At 38.5% G+C, this 27246-nt stretch overlaps 1 protein-coding gene across 5 annotated transcripts in view; it reads right to left on the bottom strand.

The window, feature by feature from the left end:
* The window catches only part of COL12A1 (collagen type XII alpha 1 chain), a 128428-nt gene that overhangs the window by 80891 nt on the left and 20291 nt on the right, over window positions 1-27246 (bottom strand). For 3 of the 5 annotated variants that reach the window (XM_051855515.2, XM_051855516.2, XM_051855517.2), the window contains exons 11-15: window positions 25196-25468; window positions 23093-23365; window positions 20302-20574; window positions 3702-3974; window positions 370-636 (exon numbers count right to left, since the gene is read on the bottom strand). The exons of 1 other annotated variant lie outside the window; for it this stretch is intronic. In XM_051855515.2, the coding sequence (XP_051711475.1) occupies window positions 370-636; window positions 3702-3974; window positions 20302-20574; window positions 23093-23365; window positions 25196-25468 (1359 nt within the window). The remainder of the gene's footprint in view (window positions 1-369; window positions 637-3701; window positions 3975-20301; window positions 20575-23092; window positions 23366-25195; window positions 25469-27246) is intronic. One more of the 5 variants, XM_051855518.2, reaches the window with a different exon arrangement.

The raw sequence follows: 27246 nt of genomic DNA, 5'->3' as shown, positions 1-27246 counted from the left end.
AAAATATTATCCATAGGATTAGGCTTTGGGAATTTTCCATTATTAGCCCCTACAAAAATGTGTATTTATAAACAGTTTTTAATTCTGGTAGCACAAGACACCATATCCTATAAAAGTACTGTTAACAGAGTACTATCCCAGTAGATGTGTAAATAATTTTCAGAGTTTCACCTAGTTTAGCATTAGAACATTAATATATAGGATGACCTGAACAGGAACTAGATTGGTAAAAATAACACACTAATTAGGTATACCATTTAATAATTATAATTTATTATGGAATCAATTTTAAACACTTGCAAATAAAGTATATATATTAAAATCTTCTTTTAAAACATTAAATAACTTCTCCCATAAAAAATTATTTACCTGTTGTTCCTGATCCCTGCCTAATCTTTCCTTCACCAGTCTTGTAAATTGGGAGAACTGTGATGTCATATGTGGTCTGGGGCTGAAGTCGCTTTAACACTGTTGAAGTGACTGTGGGTGGCACTTTGGCAACCATTTGCCTCCCTCCCCCTTGGGGACGATACACAACACGGTAGTTAACAACTTTTCCAGGTGCTGGTTTCCATGACACTCTCAATGTATTTTCTGTTTCTTCATCTACTTTCAAGGATTTGGAGTCTTGGGATACTGTGAGATAAAAGGAAAATTTCAATTTTTATTATGTTGAAAGAAAATACATTTGTCCAACTACTCATTTATGTGAAAAGAAACTCTGTGATTCTCTAAGTATGTACACAGTTCTCTCGTTCAGCATTGTAATCACCCATAAACTCATGATGGCGTGTGAGCCTAATCTTACCGACATCTCAGTAAGATTTTCTTTTCATCCAGCTCATACTAAAAAGTGGAAGTTCATATTGCAGGGATTTCCTACTTGCATGCTAGAGACTTTAGTGAAGAAAACAACCATTTCCACAGATGAGGTTTGGAATTTTTTCCTTATATTTCCATCTATAAAGAATTACTCCAGTAACCATGCTAGGGAGAACACTACAATCATGAATGTGGGGTTAGAAATTTTACTTGGCCCTTTTCAGAAAAAGTTGTAATCCATAAATGAGTGAGTACTCAGGGTTTCTATAGTTAACATTATTTGTGGTTGATTTGTACTGTATGACTCTAACAAAGAAGAATAAGAATATCCAATACATAAAAATATCTCAAGGCTCAAAAGATAAATTGGTATATACTGAATATTTGAAAAAGTGCATGTAAATAGTATTTGTTTAATATATAATTAATATTATTTATTAAAATAAATTCAATAACTATTAAAAACAGGTCACCAAACATCCATAAATAGTCAACAGTATAATTTTTTACACATAATGAGTTATAAGCACAGTAATTTAATTCAAAAGTTTGTAAGAATGTTCTTTAGGAAGAATTTAAGCAAAAAGAAATTTAAAATGAGCAAGGTGGGGCCGGTGCTGTGGCATAGCAGGTAAAGCCATCACCTGCAGTGCCAACATTACATATGGGCACCAGTTCAAGTCCCGGCTGGTCCACCTCCAATTCAGCTCTCTGCTATGGCCTGGGAAAGCAGTAGAAGATGACCCAAGTCCTTGGGCCCCTACACCCACATGGGAGACCTGAAAAAAGCTCCTGGCTCCTGGCTTCAGATTGGCGCAGCTCTGGCCATTGCAGCCAAGTGGGGAGTGAACCAGCGGATGGAAGACCTTTCTCTCTCTCTGCCTCTCCTTCTCTCTGTGTAACTCTGCCTTTCAAATAAATAAATAAATCTTTAAAAAATCAGCAAAGAATCTTTCCTGATTTTCAGAGAAATGTTAATGCTCAAATGCGGAAGACCGTCTGAAACAACTAAAAGTCCTATGGGGAAAAAACTAAAACAAAACAAAAGAAACAGTAATGTCCAGGCATGGACATCAGTTAGACAGGACAGTGATCCCTGAGATCACTGAGAAAAACAAATGAGAGTAGGCTCCATGATTGACAGTTTCTTGCCTGAAGGAAATTCCAAGGCCTCAGTAGAGGAAGGGGGAATTCAGGTGGAGCTTGGTGGTCTCCCTTAATTGATATGATGGTGTTGCTAGTGTAGGGAGTCTCAGGCAACTAGAACTTACAGTACACAACATTGTTGTCACGAGCATTAAGTGAAATAATAATCCTTGAAGCACCAGGTATTGTGGCTAGCCACTTAGAGATGACTGATGAATGATGAGTGGTTGTTGAGATTATAATTATTATATAGTAAAGACTATATAATTTTTGGAGAAAAGCTCCAAAAATATGCAGAAGGTCCTCCTTGAGTCTTTAACCTGATATTAGCACATATGTGTGAGGAAACTCCCCAAAATCAGAGAAAGTATCCCCTGAAAGGAACAGAGGAAACCATCCCTAGGTCTCACATAGAGTCTGAAATGTTCCTAATTCTTTACAATGAATGAATTGAAACTAAATAAAATACAGCATATCTTATCCTAGAGAAACCGGGTATTAGGGAAGGGAAAAAAAAAAAAGCTTGTTGGTTTCCCAAGACTAAAAAGCAAGATTTTTCAAGCCATTCAAAGGTATGCCACAAGCTATAAAAGGCTGTAACACCCTCTTAGACACACACATTGTAAGTTCTTTTCCCATTTTATTAATATATCTCAGATATCCACTGGTACTGCTGCTAAACTAACTGCCATACTTGGATGAGCAAAAGAAAATTTCTCCTCTGTGACTTTCTAGTCCAGTTCATGATTTAGTTTTGGGTGAAAGCAATGCTAAAGACTTTTCTAAAAGGTCTTTAGAAACTGAAAATCTGAGCAGAATATACAGTGATTTCGTACGTATCCTTCCCAGCTCCCAATACATGCATAGCCTCCCAGTCCCATCCCACCCTCTCTTCTCCTCTTAACAACTCCCACCCTCCCACCGAAGTGGTTCATTTGCTACAATTGTGAAACCTACACTGACACATCATTATCACTCAAGTATATTTTTAGAAAAAAAGAATTAAGAAGCCTTGACACATTCTTCACATCAGGTGATGATAAATGATAATAGCTCGATCATTCATAATTATTCAGATGAAAGAATATGAATGATACAGAGGGAAATCTAAGGTACCAGAAAACTCAGTAGACTTTTGATTTAACTTTACTAAACACATCAGGAATATAATGAAAAGCCTAAGATTAGTCTTCACTATCTAATAATTATTATCTCAACAACCACTCATCATTCATCAATCACCTCTAAGTGGCTAGAAATACTTGGTGCTTCAAGGATTATAATTTCATTTAATCCTTGTGACAACACTAAAAGATAAGATCATCTATATTTTAGGAAACTGAGATTCAAAGAAAGTCAAGTAATTTGACTAAGGTCACACAGCTATAAATATGCTTGAATTCTCTTTGTCTCCATGGCTCCCTAACTTCTTACCAATTGACTATCCTAAGTAGTTGATCATTCCACTGGGCAGGAGGGGGAGGTAGAGAAACACAGAGACAAACATAGGCAGTTGAAAGGGATACAGTATTTCTAAATGTGATATAATATTTAGATGCTAACACAGTCCTAATTTAGACCACAATCCTATAAAGATCGTAAAGATCTTATTTGTTCAATCCACATTTCCCATATAAAGCATAAAAGTTAAGTAGTTCAACTGTATGTCACTAGAGCTGATAGCTATTAGGAAGCACTCACACACACCCAAACATACCCATGATGTTACCTACATTCGGTTGTGGCATCTCCAGTAACAGGTTCACCTTCTCCACTGCTGTAAGTTGCAAAAACTGAAATTTTGTATTTGGTCTCAGGCTGCAGATTTTCTATCATGGTATGAAGTGCATCTCCAGGAAGATTTTTCTCTCCAGCTTCAACATCATCATAAAGTGATTTCCACGAGACTCTGTAACCACGAACCATTCCTGGGGCAGATGTCCAATAAGCCCCAATTGAAGTGTCAGTGATATCTTTAGTAATTAAATCTCGAGGTGAACCACGTTCTAGAATAGAAATTAGAGAGGAATGATTTTTCAATATCTACTAGATATTTAAGCATTCATTCACCCTGGTAGACATCTTAACTCAACTTGTCTAAAATTGTCCATTTCTTCTTTCTGAGCTATCTGTACTGTTGTGTCAGTGGAACAGATTGAAGGAACAAAACCTCAAAATTATACTTGTTTCATACCTATCCACTCCACCCCCATGTGTCCAGTCAGATTATAAAAATCTTCAGGACAAGGATGATGTCCAAATTTTAAGAAGTACATGTCTTGAAATTTTTCCTCACGAAAAAATCTGTCTAAATCCCAAAGCCCATCACATTTCAGTCAGCTTTATGATATAACCCATTGTTCACAAAGATGTTTATTTCCTTACCATGATCTTTTCCTCTCCAATCTGATTCAAATAAGCTTATTTTCAATAGATGAGTATAATTTACAATAACTGTGACAATCTCTTATCACTTACAAATGTTAGTTCCACCAATCATTTTCTGGAGAAACTTTTATTTGCTGATTCAGTGCAGAAAAACAGAACTGCAAACTTTCAATACAGCTTAACCCTAATGAAACTAAAAATTCTTCTGGAAAACTTAAAAACGATTAGTCATCAAAATAAAACACACCACTTATTCTAGCTGATCGAAAACGTCTGCTACTAAATTTTGGCTCTTTCATTCAAAAAAAAAGAAATACAACCCAAATGGAAAAATATGGAAACCTCAACTTAATAGGAGGTACAGATGTCTTCCAATAAAACTCTCATTTTCCATATTTGAAATGTAAGATAAATATTCAAGTCACTTTACATTGGCTACTTTTACCAGGGTTTATGCCACAGTATGACATCAATAGAGAACTATGTGCTTTCTTAGCATACACTTTAGCAGTAATTGTTGTATTTTCATGGAAATGATTTATAACACTTTTACAAGAATTTGAAGGTTATTTTTAACTTGAATCAAAGAGTAAAACTGAGTATCTTTCAACTAGTAACAAACAATTAAATTTCAGTGCAAAAAATAAAGAAACCAATTAATGAAAACAAATCTAGGCGGACAAAAGTCTATCATATATGGTTGAATTCAGAAGAAATAAATAAATAAAACAGGAGTTGGAAAGCCTACCAAACCTCAGGTCCAAATGGAAAATTCTAACTCCATTAGAAATAACTTTAACTGCTGACAGGACATCTCATCTCTGGAAGGAAATCAGTTACATATTTCACTGCAACCAAGAATACTTATTTTCAAGAACATATTGACTTTTTCCCCTTAGTACTCGAAGGTAATTCTCATTTGAAAATCTTCTTTAGTTATATTTGTCACTTAAATGGCCATAAACCTTTATAATTTCTCAACTTGAAAAATATAAAAGTGTAATTTCAAGCTGTTTGTTTCTTTGATTTGGTTTGGTGGTTGGGGTGTTTTTGTTTCTAATTTTTTTGTTTTGATAATTTATATCCCAACAACCAGTCTCTAAGTTTTTAAATATGCAGCATTTTCCTTGATTTGATACACACTGCCTTTCCATATGTGTGTCTTCTCCTAAATTTCCTAAATTGCAGTCAGGAATGACTGGGTGGAATGACCTTACTTGAAAGCAACTTGAACTTAAGTAAATCAAATATCATGTTAAGGATATTGCAAAAATGTATAAGACAAATAAGGCTAGCTAGAATGTGGGAATTATCTTCCAAATTCACACTGGGATCATTTATAAGCAATAATTTCAGCTTCTACTTTTCTTAGAGGTTATGATTCCCAGCCTAATTACCCTCTACTTTCTACCGCACTGAATTTATGACATTGTTTATTTCCATGACAACAGACATCAATATGACAAACACAAGCTAATGATTTCACTATGAGAAAAATAATAAGAGAATTGTGGTTGAAGCAAAAACAAATTCAGAAAGACATTTCTGGGTTTAAAACAAAAGAATCCTCCATCACTAGACCTGTTACCCCATGGATCTTAATCAACTATTTTAGCTCTCAAACCTGAGAAACAGAGCAAAATACCAGTAAAATTGCAACAAATATTTTTTAGTGTCTTGAAAACAATCCGCAAAAGAACTTTTTAAGGTGCAAATTGAGGACAGCATTGTGCGGCAGTGGATTAAAACACCACTTGCAACACTAATATCCTATATGAACATCACTTTGAATTAGGCTGTTTTACTTCCAATCCAGCACCCTGATAATGAGACTGGGAAAGCAGCAAAAGATGCTCCCAAATGCTTGGGCCCCTGCCACCCAAATAGGAGACCGGATGGAGTTCCAGGCTCCTTGCTTGTAGCCATCTGGGGAGTAAACCAGCAGACAGAATCTCTCTGTGTCTCTCCCTCTCTCTCTGTAAACCTGCCTTTCAAATAAATGAATAAATTTTTTCTTAAAAAATAAGACACAGGGGCCGGCATTGCGGAATAGTGGGTAAAGCTACTGCCTATGTGCTGACATCCCATGTAATGTCAGTTCTGTCCCGGCTCTGCTTCCAATCCAGCTCCCTGCTAACAGTCTGGGAAAAGCAGTGGAGAATGGCCTGAGTGTTTGGGCCCCTGTACCGAAGTGGGAGATTTGGAAAAAGCTCCTGGTTCCTGGCTTCTTTCCTGGCTACTGCTGCCATTTGGGGAACGAGCCAGTGGATGGAAGATCTCCCTCTGTCTCTCCCCCTCTCTCCATGTAACTCTGACTTTCAAATAAATATTTTAAAAATGCAAATCAAAGAGCAACTAAAAAATATTCCTGAGTTCTAATTAACACTATAACACTAATTTGAATAAATACTAAGCAGACTCTCAATCATCAGAAAGCAAGCCTCTAAAAATCATATCTTCTGTCTATGGTGTGTAAAAATATAATTTGCAGACACATTACAACATTCCAGGTTGGTGGCAAAGAAATGCAGACAGCAAAGAAAGAAGACATCTCAATCCAGAAGCCAAAATTGGAAAGACAAACTGCTTCTTATGGGTTTCTTACATTTCAAAGAGCTTGATAAGAATATTCCTAAACATTAAGTTTAAACTGCTCTCTCACAGGGATAATTTTTTAAAAGATTTATTTATTTGAAAGACAGAGTTACATAAAGATTGGAAGAGACAGAAAGAGCAAGAGACCTTCCATCTGCTGTTTCACTCCCTCAAATTCCTGCATCAGTCAAGGGTGGGCCAGGCCAAACTAGGAACTCCATCTGAGTCTCCCACATGGATGGCAGAATCGCGAAGACTTTGGCTGCCTCTCAAGGTACACATTAACAGGAACCTGGATAGGAAGCATGGATTAGCCAAGCCTCCACTGTCCTCCAAATATGGCATCTGGGTGTCCCAAGCAGAGACTTGAAACAGCACCACAGTACCCCACCATCAATAAATTTTTTTTTTCAAAAGAAAGCACAAGCATTGAATAATCTGCTGGATTACATTCAAGAATTGTAAGAAAGATGATGTATTCATGATAAAAAAGTTTTTTTGAACTTATAAGCATTTAAGTTTTTAAAAAGATTCACTGCTGAATTCTACCAGACATTTAAAGAAGAACTAACTCCATTTCTTCTCAAACTATTCAGAACAATCGAAAAAGAGGGATCCTCCCAAACTCTTTCTATGAAGCCAGCATCACTTTAATCCCTAAGCCAGAGAAAGATGCAGCATTGAAAGAAAATTACAGACCAATATCCCTGATGAACATAGATGCAAAAATCCTCAATAAAATTCTCGCCAATAGAATGCAACAACACATCAGAAAGATCATCCACCCAGACCAAGTGGGATTTATCCCTGGTATGCAGGGATGGTTCAATGTTCGCAAATCAATCAACGTGATACACATTAACAGACTGCAGAAGAAAAACCATATGATTATCTCAATAGATGCAGAGAAAGAATTCGATAAAATACAACACCCTTTCATGATGAAAACTCTAAGCAAATTGGGTATGGAAGGAACATTCCTCAATACAATCAAAGCAATTTATGAAAAACCCACAGCCAGCATCCTATTGAATGGGGAAAAGTTGGAAGCATTTCTACTGAGATCTGGTACCAGACAGGGATGCCCACTCTCACCACTGCTATTCAATATAGTTCTGGAAGTTCTAGCCAGAGCTATTAGAAAAGAAAAAGAAATTAAAGGGATACAAATTGGGAAGAAGTCAACCTATCCCTCTTTGCAGATGATATGACTCTTTATTTAGGGGATCCAAAGAACTCTACTAAGAGACTATTGGAACTCATAGAAGAATTTGGAAAAGCAGCAGGATATAAAATCAATGCACAAAAATCAACAGCCTTTGTATACACAGGCAATGCCACAGCTGAGAAAGAACTTCTAAGATCAATCCCATTCACAATAGCTACAAAAACAATCAAATACCTTGGAGTAAACTTAACCAAGGATGTTAAATATCTCTACAATCAGAATTACAAAATCTTAAAGAAAGAAATAGAAGGGGATACCAAAAAATGGAAAAATCTTCTATGCTCATGGATTGGAAGAGTCAATATCGCCAAAATGTCCATTCTCCCAAAAGCAATTTATAGATACAATGCGATACCAATCAAAATACCAAAGACATTCGTCTCAGATCTGGAAAAATTGATGCTGAAATTCATATGGAGACACAGGAGACCTCGAATTTCTAAAGCAATCTTGTACAACAAAAACAAAGCCAGAGGCATCACAATACCGGATTTCAGGACATACTACAGGGCAGCTGTTATCAAAACAACATGCTACTGGTACAGAAACAGATGGATAGACCAATGGAACAGAATAGAAACACCAGAAATCAACCCAAACATCTACAGCCAACTTATCAAGGATCTAAGATCTAGGATTTTAGATCTTAAGATCAAGGATCTAAAAACAATTACTGGAGCAAGGACAGTCTATTTAACAAATGGTGCTGGGAAAACTGGATTTCCACATGAAGAAGCATGAACCAAGACCCCTACCTTTCACCTTACACAAAAATCCACTCAACATGGATTAAAGATCTAAATCTATGACCCGAAATCATCAAATTATCAGAGAACATTGGAAAAACCCTGCAAGATATTGGCACTGGCAAAGACTTCCTGGAAAAGACCCAGGAGACGCAGGCAGTCAAAGCCAAAATTAACATTTGGGATTGCATCAAATTGAGAAGTTTTTGTACTGCAAAATAAACAGTCAGGAAAGTGAAGAGACAACTGACAGAATGGGAAAAAATATTTGCAAACTATGCAACAGATAAAGGGTTAATAACCAGAATCTACAAAGAGATCAAGAAACTCCACAACATCAAAACAAACCAAACAATCCACTTAAGAGATGGGCCAAGGACCTCTACAGACATTTTTCAAAAGAGGAAATCCAAATGGCCAACAGGCACATGAAAAAATGTTCAGGATCACTAGCTATCAGGGAAATGCAAATCAAAACCACAATGAGGTTCCACCTCACCCTGGTTAGAATGGCTCACATACAGAAATCTACCAACAACAGATGCTGGCGAGGATGTGGGGGAAAAGGGACACTAATCCACTGTTGGTGGGAATGCAAACTGGTCAAGCCACTATGGAAGTCAGTCTGGAGATTCCTCAGAAACCTGAAGATAACCCTACCATACAACCCAGCCAACCCACTCCTTGGAATTTACCCAAAGTAAATTAAATTGGCAAATAAAAGAGCTGTCTGCACCTTAATGTTTACTGCAGTTCAATTTACAATAGCTAAGACCTGGAATCAACCTAAATGCCCATCAACGATAGACTGGATAAAGAAATTATGGGATATGTACTCTTTAGAACACTATACCGCAGTAAGAAACAACGAAATCCAGTCATTTGCAACAAAATGGAGGAATCTGGAACACATCATGCTGAGTGAAATAAGCCATTCCCAAAGGGACAAATACCATATGTTCTCCCTGATCGGTGACAACTGACTGAACACCAAAAAGGAAACCTGTAGAAGTGAAATGGACACTATGAGAAACAATGACTTGATCAGCCCTTGTCCTGACTTTCGAGGAACAACTTAATACTTTATCCCTTTTAGTATTTTTTTGTTTTACTTAATACTATTGGTTGAACTCTTTAATTAACACACAAATATTCTTAGGTGTTCAAATTTAGCTGAAAAGTGATCCCTGTTAAATATAAGAGTGGGAATAAGAGAGGGAGGAGATGTACAATTTGGGACATGCTCAATTGTACTTGCCCCTAATGGTAGAGTTAGAAACATACCAGGGGATTCCAATTCAATCCCATCAAGGTGGCATGTTCCAATGCCAAATCACTAGTCAAAGTGATCAGTTTCAGTTCATAACTGATCATAGTGATAGGTCTAAGAGTCAAAGGAATCACATAAACAAGACTAGTGTCTGCTAATACTAACTGATAGAATTAAAAAGGAGAGAGCGATCCAACATGGGAAGCGGGATACACAGCAGACTCATAAAATGGCTGATGTGCTAAACAGCATTCTGGCCTCAGAATCAGTCCTTAAGACATTCGGATCTGGCTAAAAAGCCCATGAGAGCTTCTCAGGCTCTCAGGAAAGCCAAGACACTGTGGTAAAAAAAAAAAAAAATCGTAAATGAAAGATCTCTGTGAGTGAGATTGCAGTGGAAAGAATGAGCCATCAAAGAAGGAGGTACCTTTCTCTGTCCTTAATGTGTTGTACTATGTGATTTAACGGTGTAAATAGTACTCAAACAGTACTTTACACTTTGTGTTTCTGTGTGGGTGCAATCTGTTGAAATCTTTACTTAGTATATATTAAATTGGTCTGTTTATAAAGATAATTGAAAATGAATCTTGATGTTAATGGGATGGGAGAGGGAGCGGGAAATGGGAGGGTTGCGGGTGGGCAGGAGATTTTGAGAGGGAAAAAGCCACTGTAATCCAAAAGCTGTACTTTGGAAATTTATATTTATTAAATAAAAGTTTTATTTATTAAATAAAAGCTTGTGAAGAGCCCTGGGAGCTCTGCCAGCCAAGAGTTGGATCACTGGAAATGGACCTGCCCTGGAGTCGAAGGATGTCCAGGTCAGAGCCACAGATCTTATTGGCTCTAAGCTGAAAAGCCTTCACTCAGCCCAGCTTCCAAAGTGACCACTGCAGCTGAGGGGACGGCCAAATAGGGTCAGTAACACTGCAGGCAGAGCTGTATATTTCCTGTTGGAGTTGCCACTTGGCTTTACCTGGCCAGCTCTCCTCCCAAGCCAGCTAGGTAATGGAAGTCAACAGGGTGCCTTCCCCAAGGAGGTTCACACCTCCTGTAGGATGTATGCTATGAAGAGATAGATAAGTCTGGGCCTCATAATTTACAAGGCTTTAAAGCCCACCTGATTATTATCAAGCCCCTTCTGTCAGGTTCTATTTGCCTCTCAATCAGAAAACTTATTTATAGCTTAGACAGCACCTTTCTTAGCTCCTCTAATAACAACTCTGTCCTCTGTATCTAGCCCACTTGAGCCTCATTCCTTTGTAATCATAATCTCTACTCTACCACCAATGGCTCTACTCCCAACCTGTGTATACTGATGGTCCTCTTCCCCACTTAATGCTGTATAATTGTTTAGAATTTCTCTACAGACAAACCCCACTACCTGCAAAAGTTAGTGGCCTTTCTCCCAGTCTTGGCTGGAATCAGCTTTAAGCCACATCCATCAAACTGTCCCCACAAGGGTCCAGAGACCCCCTCCATTTCCTCTCTATAAAATCCTCTTATTACCTGGTTAATGCTACTCTTTGGATCATTGGTTACTATTCTCACCCAGTCTTCTATACTACAGTGTCTAAGTGTTTACAGCAGGTGATAATGGAACAAACGAAGGCCTTCAGCAACCAGGCAGTCAACCAAATGCTGCTCCAGGGATATACTCGGCTCCCCACCCAGGAGACAGCGGCCTGAGACATCGCCCCATGCCAGCGAAGAGTACATCATCACCCCATGTCAGCATGAAGTAGCTCTAAAGACAGATCATTGTCCCTCTACCCCTCTTGGACTTTTGGGACTAATGTAATCCCATACAAACCCTGCTTTATAAAAAACAAAAAGGGGGAATGTTAGGAAACTGGCACAGTTGTAGCCAGGTGGCCACATGGCCCAGCTACCTGAGCCAGGCTCCACCCCCATCTGTCGCTCCCCCTCTTCACGGAGGAACGACACAGGACCCTGCACTGTTCTTTTGTCTTCTCGGCCCTTCCCGGGTTTGCTGCTGGTTCTTCCTGGGTTGGCTACCGACCCTTCCACCTCGGTGGAAGGGCGGTTCCCCCTGCCACTTTCCCCACTTCCGCGGGGGAGCGGCACACTGCCGGCCGGCTCTCTCGGGGGCTGCTCAGATGTTCCTGGTGCATGTTGTCTCTCTCCTCCTTTATAGTCCTCTTCCACCAATCCCAACTCTGCTACCCACACGCCGAGTACGCTGCTCTCCTCCAATCAGGAGCAGTTCCTACAGTTTATTGGTTGAACTGGAGGCAGCTGTGTAGAAGCTGTTTACTCCTCTCCCAGCGCCATATTGTGGGAGAGCAGATGCATAGAATAAGTCTTAATTCGAGTAACTTAGTCTAGTCCGAGTTGCTCCCCACACCCATCCTAATGGGATTCACTGCTCCTGCTTCCCTGCCCGCCCTCAGGCAAAGTTTTAAAAGGGCCTGTTCCTGCACATGCGCTCTCTTGGCCCTTCTCTCCTGCTCTCTTTTGGTTCCTCTCTCTCGCCTCCTCCTCTGGTCTCTTGGCTCTGCTCTCGGCTCTCCTCTCTCCTCTGCTCTGCTCTATCTTCTCTCCTTGCTAGCTCCTCTCCTCTCTGTTTTTCTCTTATATTCTCTCTCTTTTTCCTTCGCCGCCCCTTCACTCCGGTCTATAGGGTGTTCCCCAATAAACCCTTTCCTTTAAAAACAAACAAACAAAACAAAACAGAATCTTTGGCCAAATATCAGAGGACCAACAAATGAAACAATTTGTTGGCAACTGTGGTATGACTGTTAGGTCACAGGCTGGCAAATAACCAAATTGGTCCTGGGGCTAGAGACGCAACCAGATGAGCAGGCCACCAGCAGGTCGTCAGCTCTGAGAACCTGGTCCTCCACAGCAAAATAACTGGACTGAGTCTGATCAAATGCATAGAATTGCCTGGAGAACTGAAGGCTAGGCCCTTTCCAAATCACCTAAATAGGAACATCTGGGATTGTGCCTAACTACTAAAAATCTTTTAAATCTGTCTTGTGATTCTACTTCCACTACAATTACTTATCCTTTTCCCCCAGATCTTTCTTTTCTCTTCATTCTACTGTTCCTCTCGGATGCCAAAAGGTGCATTAATTTGGAAGATGTGGTTGGTCGGTATGGGAAGGAAACCTCATACTTGCTTTCACTCAAAAATGAGGATATACTGCATTAAATATTTTATAAACAAATCTGGGGACTCCAAGGCTCCAAATATAAAGTAACAAAAAGGAAAGGAAAGCATTAATTGACCAGATTTGATCAGAATACATATGTACAACTATTAAGTATTAAAGTATTAAGTATTAAAGCTATTTTTAAAAAATGTTTAAGGAGTTAGAATTGCAAACTACATGTAATATCACATCTTGAATACATGTATGGAATTACCACATTATACTCCATAGTAGGTACAATGAAAAAATAATTAGGGGCCGGCACTATGGTGTAGCAGGTAAAGCCACTGCCTGCAGTGCTGGCATCCCATGTGGACACCAGTTCGAGTCCAGGCTGCTCCTCTTCTGATTCAGCTCTCTGCTATGGCCTGGGAAAACCATGGAAGATGGCCCAAGTCCTTGGGCCCCTCGTGGGAGATCTAGAAGAAGTTCCTGGCTCCTGGCTCCTGGCTTCAGATCATCGCAGCTCTGGCCATTGTGGCCAACTGGGGAGTAAACAAGCAGATGAAGACCTCTCTCTCTCTCTCTCTCTGCCTCTGCCTCTGCCTCTCCTTCTCTCTCTGTGTAACTCTTAAATAAATAAAACTTTAGAAAAAATAATAATTAGAAAAAGAAATGAGCCTTCTTTAAAATAACAGCAGGCACAATGAAAGCAAAACTGGTCAAAATTGCTGCTCACAGGGATACTCTGCAGGAATGCCTAGTGATTTCCATGTTGAATAGGTATGAGCGTTGCCATGTACAGCATACCACCCCTTGAGGTAAGAAAATGATCTCAAGCCTGTCAGAGAACAGAGAAGTTTGTTTCATCTCATCCTACGCATTCCACCACACACACAGGATGTTCACTGTTCTCAACAGGTGCTTCTTACTGAAGAGTTGATTACATTCTCAAGTGACTGTGCTTCGATTAAAGTGCTACATAGCCAGTCATTTGTTTAATATATTGTCATTTTTTTCTCCTTCTACGGAATTCCAAACATTCGTAAAAATAGGAAGAGATCATGTGACTTGTTTGGGTTTAGCTTGATTAGACTGAGTTTGGGCAACAGTCTGTTTTTCTACATACCTGAGAGGAAAGAAGAGGGACAGAGAGAGCCAAGAAGGAAGAAAAACAGTCAGAAGGAGGGTCTGCAGGCCTTCTCCAGGAAAGACCGCGGTACCTCAAATGGGAAAGTGAAATAACAGCAGCAGCAAACTTTGTCACCTTGTCATTTTCTTTCTCCTCTGCTCTAGCAGTAGATCCTTCCCTGAGTCCCTCCTCTACGGTCCCAAGACTTACAAATGCATGTTTGATGGTGCTGGGATTTGCTCAGATTTTTACCTAAGGGACATTGTTTATAGTATTATTTAACCTCAAAATACTTGATTGCTTCTGGATTATATCTTGTGTTTTATGTATATTACTTTTATCTCTAGTAATAGAGTTTCTGACAATTCAACTTGTTTCAAATAAGTCATCATCTATGATGATGATGGCATGCCTTCATTTTTATTCCTTTGATTTCCTCTGAAGAGTTTTTCTATATATCCTCTTATTCTAGCGTGGTACCACTAGGTATAAGAAATACCAATGCATATGTGTCATAAATTTAAAGGTACAAAATTATATCAGGCTTTAGTAATTTGGCATGCAGCATTTCTATCCTGACTGTAAAACATATTCATGTATGCCATAGGCATTTTTCTCATGCCTGTTTGCATGCATATCTGTGCTTCTGCTTGGGAAATAATTTAGACAGGTGCATTCTTCATGAACTGTACTTCCACTGAGGTTGATTTATATACACTGCTTGTTTTCCACATACAAAGCCAAATAGTTAATGCCCCATTTAAGTAACTTTCCTCTGTTTTCTTAGACAATTTCCATTTGCTTTGTAAAAAAGCAAAGTATCATCCAATTCAAATATAATTATAACATGAATTAGCCAATGATGATAACTGAAAAATTAATCATCATGAAATGAAACTGTATTTCATCTTATAGATTGTTCCAGTCAGCTTTCACTGAGCCTCACATACCACTTTCAAAAATAGAAGTTAAATTGAAAATGTAATGTAAACTCTCTTCTAAACCAATTTGTCTTTTCCATTAGAGCTGAGCCCAAAAGGCATCCAACTTTCCACAGCAGAATACAGAAGACCTGCTTCTGGATAACGTTCATGTGGAAATACGCTTGATTTACAACCAGTGAGTTAGAGCCACCATTCCAAAGGACAAAGTTCACTATTGATAAGTTAATTCCATTACTTGAAGCAATAAATAGTTCTTAAAAACCTCTTCACAAATTACCATTCAACTTCAAAGCCCAAATGAATGAAAAAATATTTTTTCTATAATCATTATCTCTCTATCTTTGTTTTAGATTTTCCTCTGATAAGCAATTAATTCACAGAAAAATGATCGAAGAATTACTCTCCAGTGGTTGTGCTGAAGTTCCCTGGCAACCTCAGAATTGTTATACTCAGAATGTATCATTCTCCAAATTATGAGACAGCAGGAAATCCAGGAAAACACAGAGGCCTTGTTTAGTCCATCTTGGAGAAGCCTCATCATGCAGAATTCCTGGGATATGCTAAAAACTTCATTGTAACAAAATGTCAGCTGAGTTAGCTTGGTTTGATCTGTAGGAAGCCATTCATGTCTAGGACATTGGCGGGTTGCTACAGCAACTGAAACAAAGGAAATTCTGAAAAGTCATATTTTCCTTAGCCAAAAAGAAAAAACACTCAAAATATTTAAAAATCATATTATGCTCAAACTGAAACGTTCATTCATTTGTGGGAACTCTCTGAATAAAATGGGGAGTATTCATTTAAAGGATTATAAAAGCAAGTTTTCCCCTAACAGTGACAACCAAAAGCTCTACTAAGACCTAAGATGCATTTACATGTACTGCAGTGTTTTAGTAATTACACTAAGTCTTCTATGTCTTCCTGCTTTAACAACAACAACAGGGGAAACAAAGCAATGTAAATCACACATAATGATTTGTGCTCAGATTTCTCTGAAGTTTGTATCTGAAATAGTAATAAACTCTGCCTTTGTGATTCTATTGCATACAATACTACAGCCAACCATGAACTTCTCCAGTGCCAACGCTGATAAATCTCTCTTCCAGTGACAAGGGAATTTTCTGATCATTGGCCACATTTCAAAAAACAGAACTAGCAATCAGAGTCAAGTTAGAGATAGTTGCAGTCAACACTCAATCTTTTATATATGTATCTATGTCTATCTATATGTATTTAGAGATATGTATATACTTTTTATTTTTGAATCAAAAGCCACAATGTACTTAATGTAATAAATAAAATTTTCAATCTACAGAATGCTCTTACTGGCTGACTCCATGCCTCTGGATAGAAGAAACATTCCTTCAAGGTCTGTTCTTACCACCTCGTCTCCCAAGAGAAAAACAGATTAGAAAAACAGCAGCCCTCAAAAGCAGTTGCCTGGCTCTGTTTCTGGGCTTTCCACTCCCTGCATTTACCATCATATCCTATTCCTGTATATGGTATGTGGATTTGGCTGAGTTAATATAATAAAATGAAATGGAATAACCAGGGGAAAAATCTTCTATTATTTTAATTTAGTCACAACTATGCTTTCACATATTTGTCAAGTTTACCACACATAATGCAATCGGATAAATATGTTAATAAAATCAAGCTGGTAGCATTGTTTTGTAATCCTCCACTGTAGTTAAGAGCTTTAGAGTAAATGGGAAAAAAAGGTTTTGATTATTGCAACTCAGTTAGAAATTAACCATATTTTTAGAGCAAAACTGCAAATTATCTAGCTTTCTTCCTTCTTAGGAAATGGGAAACATTTTTAAAAACTGTTTCACTACCTTGCCTGTGATGATTTCTACCTTAGAGATAATTTCTGATCAAATATAGGTACATGTCTGTATGTATGGATTCACACATTCCTACAACTTGCTAGACATTATTAAATTATAAACATATCCATACATCTATCCTAGAAAAATCACAACCCAATAGAATGTGTTTGCTATAAAATCAAAAAGTACATTTTTGTTATATAAAATTTTTAAAAAAACTATTCTTGATAAATATGCTTTAATGTTTAGAATCAAGATTTTGATTGAGCACGAGTAGGATTTAAAATTAGCAAGAAAACGCACATGAATATCAGAAAGCTAAAAAAGTAAAAGCAGGGATAAAATTATTAAATTCCATGATACTCCTTAAAGAAAGGTTTTCGTAAATATAAATACACTTAACTCTTGTAAAAAATAAAAGTTCAAAAGTTGATCCCTTAAAAAAGTATTATGAGTAATCTGTGCTAAAGCCTATGGAAACTTTATGAGAAAGAGCACTTCAAAAGATCAAACAAAAAGGACAAACTTCCCCAAAATTCTGGGTTGTACAAAATGGGAAGATCACATGCTCATACCCATTGGATTATGCCTCTATACTTAAGGCAATTTTCTCATGATTTTAAAACTTTATGCAAGGCTGGCGCCATGGCTCAATAGGCTAATCCTCCACCTTGCGGCGCTGGTACACCGGGTTCTAGTCCCGGTCGGGGTGCTGGATTCTGTCCCGGTTGCCCCTCTTCCAGGCCAGCTCTCTGCTGTGGCCAGGGAGTGCAGTGGAGGATGGCCAAAGTGCTTAGGCCCTGCACCCCATGGGAGACCAGGAGAAGCACCTGGCTCCTGGCTTCGGATCAGCGCAATGCGCTGGCTGCAGAGCGCCAGCCGCGGCGGCCATTGGAGGGTGAACCAACGGCAAAAGGAAGACCTTTCTCTCTCTCTCTCTCTCTCACTGTCCACTCTGCCTGTCAAAAATTAAAAATAAAAAAAAACTTTATGCAGCCAATCATTATCTCTAAAACACTTACTAGAGTTATATTTTTAGATATCGATTATAAAGTTAATTGGTTTTCTTTTGATGAATTTTATACACACATAGTATTTTATAGTTTCAAAAGAATTTCATTTAACAGTCTTCCATTTGATCTCCTGGGATAACCCTGGGAGGTAGGAGGGAAGATGATCACCCCCTCTTTATGGACAGATAAATTGAGACTTAAAAGTGTTACAGCTGAGTATCACAACCAGGACTCATATGGTTATCAGTACTTCACATGCTGGCATTTAATGTTTTACTTAAATCCCCTTCTAAAATCATATTTCAAGGACTAGTCAGTTTATTTTTTATTTTATTTTCATGAATTGAAAGACACAGAGACAGAGCAATGGAGAGAGATCTCCCATCTGCTGGTTCAAGTGCCTGCAACAATCAGGGCTGGGCCAAGCAGAAACCAGGAACCCACAACATAATTCAGGTCTCCCATGTTGGTGGCAGGGACCCAAGACCTTGAGCTATCCACTGCCTTCCATAGGTGCACATTAGCAGGAAGCTGGATTGCACACGAAGGAGCAAGGACTTGAATCAGGCATTCTAATACGAGATACAGGTGTCCCAAGCAGTGACTTAACTACTTCTCCAAATTCCTGCCTTAACTAATCATTTTAAACTCTTCGTCAATCTTACTTTGATTAGATGTTTTATCTGTTTTTAATTCTTGACAGAGTATTTAAGTTTCCAATCAGAACTGCTGAGCTTTGTCCTGCCAACTACAACATCTGCAATCCTCCAAATTTCTGGATCCATCAAATTTGATGGATATTTTGCCAAGTGTCACTGTGACTTTATAAAATAAACTGTACTTCAGATTCATTTCTTTCCTGTAAGCATTTAAAATAAGTCCTATAAAAATGATGATGAAGAGAATGATGGCCCACTGAAGCCCTCAGCTATCTAATCAATATCAATGCAATCATCCACTGATTTCTTTTTTAAAGTTAGAACTCATACTCATTGCAGTTGACTAAAATTTGTATTTTATTTCCCTTCCACTACTTACTTCTTGCAGTGAGTTAAAATAAACGTAACCTGGCATTATATCACAAAAGATCCTAAGAAGGGCCAGCATTGTGGCACAGTGGGTTAAGTTAGCTGCCTAAGATGCCAGCATTCCATGTGAGCACGGGTTTGAGTCCTGGTTGCTCAGCTTCCCATCCAGCTCCCTGCTGATGCACCAGAAAGGCAGCAGAAGATGGTCCAGGTACTTGGGTCCCTGCCTCCTACATGGAAATCGGACTGAGTTCCAGGCTACTGGCTTTGGCCTGGCCTAGCCCCAGCTATTGCTGCCAATTGAGGAGTGAACCAGTAGATGGACAATCAATCAATCTCTCTCTCTCTCCCTCTCTTTCTCTCTCTCTAATTTTGCCTTTCAAATAAATAAATAAATCATTTTTAAAAATCCTAAGAATTATGAAGCCCTCTGACAACTCAAGAGAATCAGGAAATAGCATCAGTCCTGTGGATGGTTCTTATATAGTATTGCATTAACTCTGAACTTCTAACATGGAACTGAGGGTTAGAGGTCTCTTTGAAATCAAATTATAGAAACATGTGTTTTCATATTTCTCAAGCTACTATTAATGTGTTTATGCATGGTAAATGAAAACAACACTGGACTGAAAAGCAGAAAATGGCTCCTAGAGGGACCTGAGTGACAGAACCAACTGTATGACCTTGAGCGATCCAAATATTCTTCATCCATAGATGTTTTCCAAGGTGCCATCCCACTCTGAACATCACATAACCATTCTGCACTTAACCATCCTGTGGCACCATAAACACATTAGTGTATCCTTATTATGCACTCTGTTTCCCCAAGACATGTCTTACTAATCAAGTTCAACTTTTTCAGTCACTCACATTCTATATTTCCAAATAACAGGCAGTTTTATGATAATTCATTTTTGATATGAATTCCTTATAGGAGAAAGGAGTTCACATTGCCATATTTCACTCTTGTAAAACATTTTAAGCTTTCTAAATGCAAAGTTACAAACAAAACCAGGGATTTCCATAAAATATTACAGTTACCTTCAAGTGTTGTTCCTTCTCCAAAAAGAGCATCTCCAGCCCCAGATGCATACAAGGCTGTCACAGATAAGGCATATTGTGTCCCTTCTTTTAATCCTCTCAGGACAGTATTGGTTGAATCTCCCCTCACAGTGACCTCTTGAGTTTCACCTCCTGCCACCGGAGTGTATGTGACCAGATACTGTTTCACTTTTCCTGGTGCTCCACTCCAAGATAATTTCATACTTGATGTTGTAGGGTCGGAAACTCTTAAGTCTCTTGGATTCCCTCTAACTTCATTCAAAAATGACAACAAAATCACAATCCATTATTTAATAAAAATAAGTTGTAAAACACTTTGTGACTACACAATGGGTGTGCGTTACACCAAATTTGCATCCTGAGTGGGTTTGTCACAATTTTAACTGCTGACCAGCCAACAAAGTTTTAAGCATCTCTAAATAAAGCCCTATATGGGAGAAGAAGCAAAGCAAAAGACACCCAATTCCTCTTCTTTTTTTACACCAGTAAAATATTTCATGTAAAATTCTTTCCCTAACTTTTGCCTTGAAGTGAAACAAAGCACTATAAAATTGTCTATATGTAGAGTATTATTACAATGTAGATTTTTAACTCCTCTAGGAAATGTTAAATAAAAACCCTTTATCAGTATAATGTACATTTAGCAGTAACAGCTAGGAAATAATGCTAATATGATAAAAAAATGGTAAGTGATAAAAATGCTGCTGTGCTGGGGAGAGAGGGAGGGAATGAGAAAGAAACAGCCGCATGAGACCTAGCTTTGGGTACAAGTCTTGAGCAGCTACCCATCCCTATGCAACTGTGATGCCTGGTATTTCATGACTTTCCTGGTAGATTGGCCATGTCATCCCCGAAGGATCTCAAGGCACCCAACTCTATGGCATTTTCCACTAGTTTTACTCCAAAAAACAGAATGATGGTGAGCAAGCGGATCATTTCATGATGCCCAGCACAAACAGTCCTTGGTCCCAGCAACAAAATCAATATGAGAAGTAGCTACTTCCTAAGCAGTAGAGAGGAAGAAAGAGAAAGGTGGAAGGAGAAAGGGCCTCCAGTGGGAAGGGCTAATGAGTGAGGCTGCAGGAGGAAGGAGGGAGAGTGGTACAGTGGGAGCAAAGGAGTGTGGTGCAGACCAAGCTACAGTGGACACTCTTGTGAGCATCTGCAGAAGGACATGAAGTTCACACACTGAGATCAACCACTTTTTAGCTACATGACTCAGAGCTGCTATTTAAAACTGGGATAATAATAACAGCTTCACAGAATCAATGCAGGATTTAATTGAGGTAACATACAAAAAGAGTTTGCACAGAACCTGACACAAATAGGTGCTCAATAACAGTTCATTACTGCTAAATGTTCTTAATGATAATGCTGTTCAAAAAAATTAAGTATGAGAAATAAAAGAAAAATGTGAATGCCTTAGTTTTTTTAATGAACTAGGACATTAAGCATTAATAATTTGAAGCAAATATATGAATTTGTTTGGGAACTTGATCATGACATTTAAATAAAAACAGGTTAATGTTTAGAAATCTGAAGCCAGTCTTTGTCTCAACTGTTGAGGAAGAGGCTTTTTTTTTTCATACTATTTACTGAACTCTTTACCTAGTGTAGGGTTAATCTGACGTGTATAAAGTTAATTGAAAACAGATCTTAGTAAAAAATAAGAATGGAAATAGGAGAGGGAGAAGGAAGAAGAGTAGGAGTGTGGGTGAGAGGGAAGGTAGGGTGGGAAGAATCACTATGTTCCTAAATTTATATTTTTGAAAGGAAGTTTATATGCATTAAATAAAAAAAAATCGGGGCCAGCATTGTGGTACAACAGGTTAACTCAGATTAAGCCACTACCTGTGACTCCAGCATCCTATATCAGAGTGCCATTTAAGTTCCTGCAACTCTGATTCTGATCCAGCTCCCCATTAATGCATCTGAGAAAGCACTGGAAGACTGCCCAAGTGCTTGGGTTCTTACAACCCATGTGAGAGGAAACAGATGGAGTTCCAGGCTTCTGCCTTCAGCCTGGATCAAGATAGGCTATTCCAGACATTTGGGGATGAACTTGTGGAAGAAAGATCTCTGTGTCTCTCCCCTTCTGTCTCCCTCTGTCACTCTGCCTTTAAAATAAATAAAATAAATCTTTAAAAAAAAATCATGATGCAGGGGCTGGCTCCATGGCGCAGAAGGTTAATCCTCCGCCTGCGGTGCCAGCATCCCATATGGGCGCCGGTTCTAGTCCCAGCTGCTCCTCTTCCAATCCAGCTCTCTGCTATGGCCTGGGAAAGCAGTGAAAGATGGCCCAAATCCTTGGGCCCCTGCACCCACATGGGAAACCAGGAAGAAGCACCTGGCTCCTGGCTTCAGATCGGCACAGCTCTGCCTCTCCCTCTCACTGTCTGTATCTCTGATGTCCAAATAAATAAATAAATCTTTTAAAAAAATCATGATGCAAAAAAGCATAGTCTGTTTCAATGGTACACAGCAGTTTGATTTTTAGTCCCCTAGTCATACCTCAATTCTTATTAGAATAATTGATAAAATTATTTTTAAAGAATGTTTAGCTTCTATCATAATATTCATAATATATTTACACAAATATAGTTATGAGTAAGTCAAAATTGGATTAACTTCACTGTAAAAAAAATTACAGTGTAAGATACTCAGATAATTCAAAATGTCTCAGGATTTGTGTTATCTGGATTGCCGTTTAAATTTTCCCATCTGGTCTAAGATTTTGGTGTTCCAAATATTGTCAGTGTATTTCCCCTACCTTCTTCGGTGGCTGCATTTCCAGTCAGTGGAGAGCCAGGTCCTGATAAATATTCAGGAATTACAGATACTTCATATTTTGTGTCTGGAGTCAGGTTCTCCAATGTTCTTCTCCTCTGATTGGCAGGGGTGGTAACTTCTTTGCTTTCTCCACCAGCAACTGGTCTATATATAATCCGATACCTTAAAACTTTCCCTGGAGCTTGAGTCCAGGTGATTTTAAAACTGTCTGTTGTCTCATCTGTCACTTTCAGGTTTCGAGGGGCTCCCTTTACTGAAATTAAAAATATATACATGTTCAAAAATAAGTTGGCTAATTTTACATGCAAAATACAAAATCTAGCTTTTGATCACTAAATTACAGCATTTTCTAAACAAACCTTGAGCAGTTTTTTGACAAACCTATTACTATATTCATTTAGCCAAAGATTAACTAGATTCTGAAACAGCAAATATTCTATAACATCTAGAAACTAAGTACTGTTTATATTTTAATCACATATGGATATATATAAAAGCAAACTACTAAAACAATAAGTACTCTATTAAATAGTATATTTATATTCCATAAAATTGCAGAATATAACCAATTCATTTCTCAAATCTAAGTAACAACAGCTTACTTTTATTAAATTTTCTCATAGAAGAAGGGAAGCAATGCCTCAGACCAAGGACCACCACACTTATCTACTTGACCAAACTGTCTTATCCAGTCAGTTTCATAGCTTTTTACCTGAAGAGTCATTTGACTTAGAGTGCAATTGGACCATATACAAATGTGTGAGGGAGCAAGCACATGATAGGTACTTAATGAATGCTAGTTAGATCTTGAAGCTAAATTGGATAACACTCATAGATTCAGTCTTAAACGAAATTTTCAGCAAGCCCAAATGGGAACATCAGTTGACTTTGGGTTTAGTCAACATGTTTAAATGATCTATTTGTTCAATGGGGCAAACTACCCATATGGACAACACATTCAGGAAAAGTGAACTAAAGGCCGTGTCTCTAAGTCCACTGGAGTAAAAACATAGTGCAATGCACCTGCATTTACCCCACAAAGAATTAGAAGTTCACTTAAATATTCAGCACATCATTAGATTGCCCCGGGAAGAAAGAAAAGAAATGTATCTCTCAAGAATAGAAAGAAATGTTGGCTGACTTACACCTGTGACTCACTGTGTCTAGCATGGACTGAATTAGGCAGAATAAATGAGACAGACAGTCTGATGGATTTTAATCTTGCCACTGAAGCTTAATAGATATATAATTTTGAGCCTCAGATTACTCATCAGTAAAACATGACTATGTATTGGATTACTGAAGTGGCTTAATGAGACAATCCATGGAAAACTTAGCATAGCAAGAGCTCAATAATTGTGTCTATGAAAGTATAGAGTCAGAAACTTCCTTATTGACTGAAGAAAGTTTAAATCCCAGATTTCACTACCAACAGGAAAATTAGAACGGCATTACCAAATTCTACTGCAATAGCCCAATGGCCAAAACCTCAAGTTCATATGAATGTAGAGGCCTCTACTCAAAAATGTAAGTTTCTTCTTGAGATATACTTCTCATTCCCATCCCACAGTGCTGAAGAAAAAGAGCCAGGCTCCTCAAGCAGCAGTGTCAGCTCTACAGGAAGTCGCTGGAAATATCTAAGCATGAACTTCGAGGTTGTATGATCACAAAAATCTTAATAAGATGTCTTTCATCATTTAGTTTATTTGCTGGCCTTCAGGCAGATATATATATTTAAACCACACACAAAAGAAAAATGTCAATCGTATTTGAAACATGTTTCAGAGAAAAAAAAATCTCTAGCTTTTAGTAGTACACAGTATGTCAAAAGTTAATTCTATAACTATTAACAACTATCTGTGTCCCTTCTGAAATTCATCAAAATAAATCTAGGGTGTTTTTTTTTTTACTTAAAAATCTTTCTCCAGTTTTAAAAAGACTCATGAACAGCTATATTTTAAAGTTGCCAAATCCTAAAAAGACACAATTCTTGGCTACAGAACAGATGGTTATTACAAAACATTACTTTGTTCTTTAATAAATCACTAGTTTTTGAAAAGGGGTGGCAGAAACTCCATCACACCTTCTGCAGTGGTCTCCTCTCCAGATACAGGAATGCTGAAGCCATCCTCATACTCCGCTGTCACATTGACTAAGTACAGGGTCTCTGGCTTCAGGTTGTGCAGAACGACACTGGTGCTGGATGCTGGCTCCACCACTGTGACCTCGTCATCCCCAGAAGCTTCCTTGTAGGTGATATGATACGAGAAAACATTTTCTCCAGCAGGAGACCAGTCAGTTTTGAAACTGTAAGAAGTCACCTCAGAAAAATTAAGATCCTTTGGAGGCACATAAGCTGTTGAAAATAAAAGAAAGACACAGTTTCAAATTTTCAAATCTGCAAAACAAAAATGGACCTAATGAAATGGCTTGTATTCATTTGTGAAAGAGGTCCTTGAGACCAATGTTTTGAGTAAACCTTCCACACATGAGCCTTGAGAGAAAGCATGTCACTTACAGTCCTGCAAGAAGGTCTTGACCTTTTACATAGCATAATAAAAGTTATGTTGCATAAATGACTAATTAAAATTGAATTTGACTCTTGAGCTTCTTAAGACAAAGTAGTGGAATGGTCCAGACCACAATTGGAATATTTAACCAATAGCAGATCTACAGTGAAATATCACAATTTTCCCATACATCTCTGGAACTTGGAAATTTACCTTTGGTGGTAAGTAAAGAGATACTTCAAAGTAATAATTAATGAATGATTATTTTCCTAGCATAGCAAAAGAGCATTTGTTAAACTAAGTCATAGGGAGAGACAATGTTCAATGCACCCTGCACATCTTCAGGCAGCATAAGATTGGATTGGAGACGCAAGAGAATACAAAGTTAGTAACAAAAAAAGCAGTACATGTGAATGCCGAAAGAATGAACAAGGCAGTAAGTGTTACAGTGCTGGAGCAGTTCAGGAGCCTTTATGAAAGGCATGAGAAATTTACTGAATATTGAAAATATTCAACCAATGAAGACACACAGAAAACAGGATAAGGAACTCTAGATTTGAGGAATAATGCACAAAAAGTATACAGGAAGACATGCATAAAAGAATTCAAAGGTCCACAACTATATTCTAGTCATTTTTCATTCAAAGGACTTAGCTCAGTATCCAGCACATATTAAGACAGTAAGTGGGTTCTTTTCAAAAAGATCTATGTATGTATTGGAAAGTCAGAGTTACAGAAAGAAAGGAACAGACCAAGAAAGAGAGAGATCCTCCACCCACTGGTTCACTCCCTAGATGGCCACAACAGCCAGGGCTGAACAAGAAGAAAGCCAGGATTCCCACATGGGAGGCAGAAAACCAAACACTTGAGATATCCTCTGCTACTTTTTCCAGGCCATTAGCCAGGGGCTGGATCAGAAGTGGAGCATTTGGGACACAAATAGGTACACACACACATGGGATGCCAGTGTCACAAGTGGTGACTGTGCCACACAGTCAGTCCCAATAAGTGGTTTTTTCATTGGATATAACAAATACATATGATAAAGCTGATTAAGACCTATTTGAGAACCTAGGCATTGAAACAATCTCTTATGAGTAAACAGCTTTCAAACAAAGAAATATTCATACACAGAAGAGAATATATCTCCCAGCTAAATGATCTAACTCTGGGACAGCATTTGACCTAGCAGTTAAGCTGCCAGTTGGAACACCTTGATCCCATATTAGAGTTCCTGGGTTCAAGTCCTAGCTCCTCTCTCCATTCCAGTTTCCTGCTAATCTGCACCCAAAGAGGTTGCAGGTGAAGGCTCAAATAGTTGGGTCCCTGCCACCCACGTGGGAAACCTGGATTAAATTCCCTCTTGTTGGGATCAGCACTGAAGCGCACTCGGCTAAGACACTGCTTGCTATGCTGGCATCCCCTACTGGAGTACTCAGCTTCTGCTCACACACTTGTGAAGGCAGCAGAAGATGGCACAAGGCCTTGAGCCCCTAAACCACTGTGGGAGACCCAGACGGATCCTCAGCTTTAGTGAACCAGCAGATGGACGATCTCTACTCCTCTCCCTCTTTCTCTCACTCTCTCTTTCCCTCCTCTCCACTTCTTTTCTCCCTCTTTCCCT

The sequence above is a fragment of the Oryctolagus cuniculus genome, chromosome 5 (assembly GCF_964237555.1).
Source record: "Oryctolagus cuniculus chromosome 5, mOryCun1.1, whole genome shotgun sequence".
Classification (NCBI taxonomy): domain Eukaryota; kingdom Metazoa; phylum Chordata; class Mammalia; order Lagomorpha; family Leporidae; genus Oryctolagus; species Oryctolagus cuniculus.
This window is presented reverse-complemented; position numbering and strand designations above follow the sequence as displayed.